This window comes from Schistocerca americana, chromosome X (assembly GCF_021461395.2).
Source record: "Schistocerca americana isolate TAMUIC-IGC-003095 chromosome X, iqSchAmer2.1, whole genome shotgun sequence".
NCBI lineage: Eukaryota > Metazoa > Arthropoda > Insecta > Orthoptera > Acrididae > Schistocerca > Schistocerca americana.
In genome coordinates, this window is record NC_060130.1 from 465,103,602 (window position 1) to 465,113,729 (window position 10,128).

At 41.0% G+C, this 10,128-nt stretch overlaps 1 protein-coding gene across 3 annotated transcripts in view; it reads right to left on the minus strand.

Moving 5' to 3' along the window:
* LOC124556722 (transmembrane protein 39A) overlaps positions 1 to 9,650 on the minus strand; it is a 200,405-nt gene extending 190,755 nt beyond the window's left edge. The window contains exons 1-2 of one of the 3 annotated variants that reach the window (XM_047130716.1): positions 9,334 to 9,648; positions 8,377 to 8,504 (exon numbers count right to left, since the gene is read on the minus strand). In XM_047130716.1, the coding sequence (XP_046986672.1) occupies positions 8,377 to 8,504; positions 9,334 to 9,561 (356 nt within the window). In that variant the 5' untranslated portion in view covers positions 9,562 to 9,648. Of the gene's footprint in view, positions 1 to 8,376; positions 8,505 to 8,593; positions 8,803 to 9,333 lie in introns of those variants that run through there. The other 2 variants (XM_047130718.1, XM_047130717.1) reach the window with 2 other exon arrangements.
* Positions 9,651 to 10,128: the final 478 nt, after the last annotated feature.

Below are 10,128 nucleotides of genomic sequence, written 5' to 3' on the forward strand. Positions count from 1 at the left end.
CAGTAAGGTGTCTAAGTTCAATGACTGTAGGGGAATACGAGACATCTTAGACAAAATTTCTGCTTGGTGTGATGAAGTTAATGTGGATGAGTAGGAAGAACAAACCTGTAATGGTCCGATACAGTATTACTTGTGTCCTGCTTGACACAGTCAAGTCGTTTAAATATCTGGGTGTAACGTTACAAAGAGATATGAGATAGAACAAGCATGTGAGAACTGTGGTAGAGAAGGCAAATGGTCGAGTTCGGTTTATTGGGAGAATTTTAGGATAGAGTGGTTCACCTGTACAGGGGACCGCATATAGAACACTGGTGCGATGTATTCATGAGTACTGCTTGAGTGTTTGGGATCAGTACCACATTGGATTGAAGGAAGGCATTGAAGCAATTCAGAGGCGGGCTGCTAGATTCATACCAGTTGGTTTGAACAACACAAGAGTGTTACAGAGATGCTTCGGGAACTCAAATGGGAATCCCTGGAGGCAAGCTGATGTTCTTTTCAAGAAACACTGTTGAGGAAATTTAGAGAATCGGCATTTGAAGCTGACTGCCGAATGATTCTACTGCCACCAACATACATTGCGAATAAGGACCACACAGATAAGATACGAGAAATTAGGGCTCATAAGGAGGCACATTTTCCCCTCTTTCTATTTGCAAATGGCACAGAAAAGGAAATTTCTAGTAGTGGTGTGGGATACCCTCCGCCAAACACCGTACGGTGGCTTGCGGAGTATCTATGTAGGTGTAGATGTACATAAGAGCAAAAACTGTGAGAATAATTAAATTTTGTAGTCTCTTACACTTTCCTGGTGACAAGTTGTCATCTCGTTTTGATGGGTATTCTGCCGGCTGTCTGTGTATTTCCAACCCACTATTTCGATGACGTAACTAAACATATATATCAGGTCTTACTTGATACTGGCTGCATGGCTGATCGAGACCCATATTTATGCCTAGGTGGTGTCTGAACTTGTATCTGCCATCTGCTAAGGATCGGGTGTTCCCTCTTTGGTCCGCCCCCACAAGGTGCGCTTTCACACTTCTCCAGGTTTCCCTATGCTTTCGGCACTCACTGTGGCTGTCTCCCGCAGTGACAACCGCCAACTGGTGTTTTGCTCCGCATCCGCATGTCATGTTCCCTACAGTATCGCATCACTGCAGGCATTCACTATGCCATCCATGTCTACTATGATTGTCTTTCATAGAGGTGTCAGTCTCCTGGTGTTTCGCACACCTGCAAGATGTACTTCCTGGAATCCTACGCTGCTCCGGTAGTTCTGTATTACATCCACTGCCACTGCAGCAACCTCTCGCAGCAGAGACCACCATCTAGTGTCGCTCCAATGAGGCGTGATTGCTGAAGTCTCAGGTTGTTGATGTTTTTCCATATCTTGTCCGTGCCCACTGTGGCAGTCTCCCAAAGTGGTGACTGCTGCCTGGTTTCCATATGTGACCTGATCCTGTCATTTACACCTGCAATTGTCTGAGGTTCATTATTGGAGCTGGGCACTATTTTTCAGTGGTTCTGTAGCAGCTCACATGCTGGATTCCATGCAGTGCCGGGTTGGTGTCCTGCTTCCTAAATGATTAGGGTTTCTGCCATCTTGATTTCAATTGATTCACTGCTGACACTATCTCAGAACCTGCAGGTTTGGGTCAGGATTCTGGTTTTATCATAATCGTAGTGTGTTCATGCTCTAGGCTCTGTTCTACTATTCCTGATTTTGTGGCCTCCCCTAGCGTAGTATATCTTTGGCATTCCTTATATCTTATGTCCACTGTTATGGTGATGTGACCAATATGAGACATATAACATGCACAACATATGTGGTAAATATCAGTTTTTCTTAACCCATCATCATCTTCAACCATTCCAAGCAGAGCCCTGATTTTGTTGGTGTACCACACTTTTCATTTCGTGTTTCTTCAGGATTCTACTGATCTTGGAATGGTCAAGGATGATCTGAGGTTAAGAAACCTGATATTCACAACATAACCTGTGCATGCATGATGTTTTATATTGGGCAAATCACCAGAGCAGTTGACATAAGTTTTAAGGAACACCAAAGACATACTAGTGTAGGGCAGGCCAAAAATCACCAATAGCAGAACACTGCCTGGAGCACGAACACACCATGGATTGTCATAAAACCAGGATCCTGGCAGGATACCAACTCTGCACTACGTGGAATCCGGTGTTTCAACTGCTATGGTAACTCTGAAGAAAAAAAAAAAAAAAAAAAAAAAAAAAAAAAAAAAAAAAAAAAAAAAAAGACTCCAGCTCAAGTATGAACTTTGACAATGGTAGGCATAACTGACAGGATCACACCATATACAGAGCACCAGGTAACGGCCAACGCCGCAGGAGATGGTCACAGTGTGCGCAGACGAGATATGTAACAACATTAACAACCCGAGACTTCAGTGATAGCACACCTCACTGGAGCAGACCCCCCCCCCCCTCCCCCCAAACACCCCTACAGCCCGAGAGCTGAAATAACCCTGCATGGAAGATTGGGGTGCTTAGAATACTTGTACACCGAGCCAAGACAGTTTCCAACTGACAGCTCAACAATGGAATTAGAACATCTTCCACGAGAATTCACTGACAACGGATATTCAACCAGGGACATCTGCATAGCATTACATCCCACCTGATGACCTGATACACTGGGAGAGGAACAAGAAGAAGAGACCAGGAAGTTAGCTTTTCTACCATATGCAGGTCCTATCTCTGCAGAGAACAGCAGAATCCTGAAGAAATATGAAATCAGAAATGTTTTCCACTCACCCAAAAAAACCAGGGCTCTTCCACAGATTATTTGGGGTTAAGAAAACCCGGCATTTACCACGTAGCTTGTGAATGCAGCATGTCTTATATCAGTCAAATCACCAGAACAGTTGACATAAGATATAAGGAAAACCAAAGACACAATAGGTTAGGGTAATCCACAAAATCAACAATAGCAGAACACTGCCTGGTCCAGGAACACACCACAGATTATGAGAAAAAGAGTATCCTGGCCCAAAACCCCAGATCCTGGGATAGTGTCATGAATGGATCAACTGAAAACAAGAATCTGGCATTTGAACTGCAACAGAAACACCAGAAAGAAGATCCCAGCTCCAGTAATGAACCTCGGATAACTGCAGGTGTGACAGGATCAGACCACATACAGAGCAACATGTGATGGTCACTGCTGTGGGAAAGGGCCACAGCAGGCAATGTACATCTTTCTGAATCTGTTTACTGTATTAATCTCTTCGTCTCCCTCTATGATTTTTACCCCTCACAGTTCCCTCCAGCACTAAATAGGTGATCTTTTGAGATCTCAGAGTGTCCTACCAACCGATCCCTTCTTATCATCAGGTTGTGCCACAAATCTTTTCTCTCCAATTCTATTCAGTACCTCCTCATTAGTTATGTGATGTACCCATCTAATCTTCAACATTCTTTTGTAGCACCACATTTCAAAAGCTTCTACTCTTTTCTTGTCTAAACTGTTTATTGTCCACATTTCACTTCCCTACACGACTACACTCCATCCACATACTTTCAGAAAAGACTTCCCGAGACTTAAATCTTTCTTCAGAAATGCTTTTCTTGCCATCCTCTCTACTTCAACCATCATCAGTTATTTTGCTGCCCACACAGAAAAACTCTTCTACTACTTCAGATGTCTCATTTCCACATCTAATTCCCTCAGCATCACCTTCTTTAATTAGACTACATTTCATTATCCTGGTTTTGCTTTTGCTGATGTCCATCTTATATCCTCTTTCCAAGAGACTGTCCATTCCGTTCAATTGCTCTTCCAAGGCCTTTGCTGTCCATGACAGAATTACAATATCATTAGCAAACCTCAAAGTTTTTGCTTCTTCTCCCGGGACTTTAATTTCTACTCCCATTTTTTTCTTTTGTTTCCTTTACTGCTTGCTCAATATACAGATTGACTAACATCAGGGACAGGCTATAGCCCTGCCTCACTCCTTTCTCAATCACTGCCTGCCATTCATGCCCCTCAATTCTTACAACTGTCATCTGATTTCTGAACTAACTGTAAATAGCCTTCCACTCCCTGTATTTTACTCCTGCCACCTTTAAAATTAGAAATAGAGTATTCCATACAACATTGTCAAAAGCCTTCTCCAAGTCTACAAATGCTATAACAAACATAGGCAGACCTTCCTGTAACCTACTTTTCATGAGAAGTCGTAGGGTCAGTATTGACTCGCATGTTCCTACATTCCCCCGGAATCCAAATTAATCTTCTCCGAGGTCAGCTTATACCAGATTTTCCATTCTTATGTAAAGAATTTGTATTAGTATTTTGCAATCATGATTTAATTAACTGTCAGCACCTGCTTTCTATGTAATTGGAATTATCATATTCTTCTTGAAGTCTGAGGATATTTTGCCTGTCTCAAACGCCTTGGTCAACACATGGAAGAGTTTTGTCATGGCTGGCTCTCCCAAGGCTATCAGTAGTGCTGACGGAATGTTGTCTACTCTTGGGGCCTCGTCTTGACTCCGTCAAATTCCTCACACAGTATCATATCTCCCATCTCATCTTCATCTTGATGTATCCAAAGAGAAATGGACACAGTCAAAACCATAAAACTATGATTCAGATAAAAGAAAGAGAGAACCTGCCACTCTGAGATGCATTTTTCATTGTTCGTTAATTTTGTAATTAATTTGTAAATAATTTAGAGACTCATTGATTTCAGTATGCTTGACAATGACCATGTGTCGAAATTGTAATCGCAATATATAATATTTTAACAGCCTAACGGGGAGTGACTACATTCAAAAATACCCAAGGATTTGGGCAGGAGTCTGGACAGCACAAAAACTGTAAAACTCCCTACACTTGGTTCGATGTTCTTTAAGACAGTGACTAAACAATTATGAAGACAATTTTTAGCTCTCTTCTCAGAATATAAAATGCAATCAAGAATAATGTGGTGCAAACAATACTGTTACACCACAAGCACAGCATACTGGTGGGTCATGTGGCTGGAAGAGGTACCTGTGTGCCCAATTCTCAGTTGTGTTAAAGCCACTTCTTTCATCTGTTTGGCTGAAACAATATTCAACATGCAAAACTGTAGGATTCACCAGCCATAAGTTGTACCTTTTATCTTCACCTGCACAGCCTCCCACTGACCTAACTCTCCTCCTCAATGAGGTAATAGCAATCAAGGGGGCAGCACAGGATGGTAAATCACTTTCCTTATATGCATCCATCACTGCCATGTCAGTTTGCTCACTTTCTCGTATTCCCACATAGCCTGGTACCCGGTATAATTATACTTCCTTCCCTTGACATATCATCATTTCCTGTAGTGCCATACACTCTCTCAATTTAAAAAAGTAATTCTATCTCATGCTGTCTAGGCAAAAAGACTCTTGTATCACTGCATCGAGCAATGGCTCTGAGCACTATGGGACTTAACATCTATGGTCATCAGTCCCCTAGAACTTAGAACTACTTAAACCTAACTAACCTAAGGACAGCACATAACACCCAGCCATCACAAGGCAGAGAAAATCCCTGACCCCGCCGGGAATCGAACCCGGGAACCCGCGCGTGGGAAGCGAGAACGCTACCGCACGACCACGAGATGTGGGCAAGAGCATCGAGCAATATTAGACTGTCAAGTGTAAAGTGGTACCCACAGAAACCACAATAAAGGCAGCTGAGAAGTTTTCTGGTTTCTTGATTCCAATGTCTTCCCTATACAACTGGTAAGTGCTAGATTGTGATCACTCAGTTGTGAAAGGTCATATGCCAATGGAACTATCCACATAACTCATGGCACAGGTACTTCAATGTGTGATGCTGCCAGCACAACTTGCCACTAGGGATGGTGCAGTCATTTAATTTGTGGCTCGTGCTGACACCAATGGTGCCTGTGACTTGGGTTCTGAGACCATCCACAGTTCTTATGGGTGGCTGGAGAAAGTGGTGAAGACTGCTCATTTCACTTGCAGAGTGCAAGCCGAGCTCAAAATTTGCAGTATCATTCCCAGAATTGATCAAGGTCCTTTGGTTAGGAGCCATATACCGAAAAAGACAGGTTCTACCCCACAGGAGAGAAAGTGTTCATAGGAACTGACAAGAATATTGTGTCTATATGCATTGATATTGAGTCCAACTATAAAGTTATGTGGACGTGAGTTACAGCCGCAGTCAAATCAAGATAATCAATGGATGTTTTTACAGATTCCCACTGTAACAGTAATAGAACCATTCACAAAGTCTACGATTAGTTGCACTGATCATGCAGTATTAGCTGGAGGTGATTTTAACCTACCGAATATAGACTAGCACATCCATGAATTCAATGCAGGTGGTACAGACGGTCAGTCTTGTCAAGTAGTTCACAACACGTTTTGCAAAAACTGTGTTGAGCAGCTACTTTGACAAACCACGCGCAATGGAAATATTTTAGACATCATAGCTACAAAAGGCCTGACTTGATCAACAGTGTCAGTATAGAAACAAGGATTAGTTATCATGGTGTCTCAACAACGATAGTCATAAATCCATCAACAAGACAAGGACAGTTTTTATGCTGGAAAGAGAGGATAAGCTGTTGTTAAGACGCAAGTGAGACAATGAATGGACATCACTTAGGTCACATATGATGGACGTGGAGAAATTATGAGCCAAGTATAAAATGATTGTGAATCCTGCTCTGGTGAAGTATGTGCCAATTAAGTGTATTAAGGATGGAGAGAACTCACTGTGTTTTAATAACAAAATTTAGAAAATACTGATGAAGAGGAGACTATTGAACTCCTGGTTCAATAAAAGACACTGCAATGTCAACAGTAAAAGTCAGTAGAAATTTGTGTATCCATAAGAAGACTGATGCACAAAGCAGTCAAAATCTTGCACTGTCATTCATTAGCGAATGATCTTGCTGAAAAACATAAGAAAATTCTGGCCCTATGTAAAATCACAAAGTGGGTCAAAGGATTCTATCCAGACACTCGATCATTCTGGTGCGCAATAGAAGAAAAGAAAAGGAAAACGGAAGTTTCAAATTTCATGTTCAAAAAATCACTTGCACAGGAGGATCATACAGGCATACCATCATGTTACTGTCGCACAGGTTCCTGAATTGAGAACATAGAAATAGGTATCCCTGGCATTGAGAAGCAACTGAAAAAGTTGGAAACAAATAAGTTACCTGGTCTAGATAGAATCCCAATTTGGTTTTACACAGAGTAATCTTCGGCATCGGGCACCTTACTTGCATTTGTCACAAATCTCTCGTCCAGCACAAAGTCCCACACAACTGGAAAAAAGTGCAGCTGACCCCTTTATGTGGAAGGGTAAAAGAATGGACACACAAAATTACAGACCAATATTGTTAATGTATATGGGTATTTCTCCTGAACTCTGACAGTGTTGCAGAGGCTCTTCAAGTGTATTGGAATAGCACCTCAGTTTCAAATCAATTCCAGATACCTTTTCAAGTCACAAACATCGATGATGTATATATTCTTAACATCAGTTTACTGCAGAATTCTTGAGCATATAAAGACTGAACATATTTACTTGAGGCAAGAAAGAATCTGTCTACAGATCAGAACAGATTTAAAAAGCATCCCTCGTGCAAAACTCAGCTTATCCTTTTTTCACATGAAATCCTGCGAACCACGGATGATGGTCTGCAGTTATAACAAAAGACAGAATTAGGAAAGATGGAAAACCAACATAGGTTTTTCTTTGAGGAGCCACAAACACTTTTGTATGGAGTTAAACAATCCAAAATTTAGATTAGGTTGTCCAGACTAAGATAAGTAGCTAGCTGTCTCCTACTGCAAGTCCAGAGAACTGATAATAGCTCTGTCTCCCTTCGTGCAACAGTGGAGACTGACAGATGCAACACAGATACACCAATCACAGTTATAAAGCATTGAACTCTTCGTCATCATCATCATCATCAGCAGCAGCAGCCACATTCACTACTGGGTTAAAATCTCCTTCACACATAACATTCCTTGCACACTACATTAATTGATAACTAAATAGTATCTCAAAAGCTTTGCAGCAAACTAAAATTTGAAAGTCACTACAATCATTGCATGGCACAGAAATGGAGAGACGGCCATGAATCGTATTTAAATCTTAAACCCATAATTTAACAAGAGTAGGCCATGAAGTATAAGCAGTTACCCCGTTTTTCTTAATACGAAAATAATTTGTGATCATGAGGCCGGGTTCTCCCAGCAAATATTATAGTAGTAACATTTTTTCAAAGCTATGTTTTATTCAAATTTTATGAACGTAAAAGGTGTACCGCAGTAATTTTGTGTACAGTAAAGTTCTATCACATAATAATGATGCAGACTTACCTAGATTTCTGCACGTCATCGCAGGACGGAAGGCCTAACGGCAGAGCGGGCGGTCGCCCAGAAGACGGTCTTGTTACATTTCGCCTGCTACCTGGCATCACAAGGAAATAATCCGATTTTCCTCCCTTCTGTAAACACGACAAACAATTATCTGTGAGTAAATATTACGCGAGATCATCAACACAGCATACCGTATTCACATATGTAAAGAAACTACCTCCCGTATCTTCTTCGTCAGGTTTAAACCGATATCTATTAATATATTCATTAATCCTGCATTCGTTTCACAGGCGCCGATTAAATAATAAAAACAATCAGCTACCGTCGATGACTCCAAATTGTACGCAGTGTTATTACTCTTTACATGCCAAGATATGTATCGACAGATATTTCGAACACTTGTAGCAGGTGTACCAACATCTGCAACCTACGCATATTTAAGTTTGACATAACAATTCCTCAAATCATAAAGCTAGGCATTACGATTTACGTTTAGGAAAATAGTCAGCATATTATTCCAATCGACTTGGAACGATTAAAACTCTTCAATGAGAGTACGAGACATAATGAACATTATTACGTCACTTTAAAAATCTCATGAGCATTTTTTTATCTTCTTTCCCTCACCAATGTGTATGTTCTACACATTTCTGTGTGTTATTAGTACTGTGCAAAGTAAATGTAACCAGTTAAAGTCGCAAAAGAGTCTACGTGTTTACGAAGTTTAAATTTGCCGCCTTCATCTTAGCGCGAAAACGTCACGTGGCGAGTTTACTACCTTAACCAGCTGCTCCAGCCCTGCATGAATCAATGCAGTTCGTGCCGAAATCAGACGTTAACGGCACTTACTGAGGAGCCGTTAATTTACAACACTGTCAACACTCACTTGCAAATTAAGATTCACATGCACATTTCCTTCATGTATCTTCCATTTAATCACGCAAAATCCAGGTTCACCTGCAATCGATCCCTTATTGCAACGGGAAGAGGTGGTGGGCGCCTTCCATCTGCTGGATCCCGGGTAAATTTTCTCCTTCGACTGACAGCAGTAGAATGGAAATGAGGCGTGTTGTTCCACCAGCGGCGTAAACTCCACAGTACTGCTATGCACAACACAAATGTAAAAAACACACATGATGATGATGTCTCTCTTTCTACCCTAGAACCTTTATTTCTGGAGCTCATTGTAAACACTTGTTACTCTCAGTTCTGACAACAACATTGTATCCAGCTATCCACGTTGCTCCAGGAGACAAAATAAAACAAAATAATTGACGTAAGCTGGATGTTGCCAACATATGAACTGATACAAGTGGCGATTGACATTTGAACATCGCCAGTTTGAAAGAGAAACAAACAGAAGACAGAAGAAACCAGATCCATTGATTTACTTTTAAAGATGACAAGGAAAGAAAGTGTCCTGTAAAAGTTTTGCGAAGCATCATTTATGTCATAACTGAGTAACTGCACTGTGTTAAACATTTGTTGAAATTGTTATCCAGTATATTGTCGTACTTCTTTTTATCGTTCCTCTGTATAGGCATATCTGATTTGTAATTTTGTCTAAGAAGGTTGGGCATTTAGCGTATTACACTTACACATAAATCTTCCGGTTATCTCACACATCGGTAAGTGTCAAACTTTTCAAATGTTAGTCATCTGTGAAGGAAAAAGGGGTAGGAATTATAGTGTAATACTGCCCCGAGTGTTTAAAATGGCCCCGTTAAGGACGAAAAATTTTCTGTGTATAGA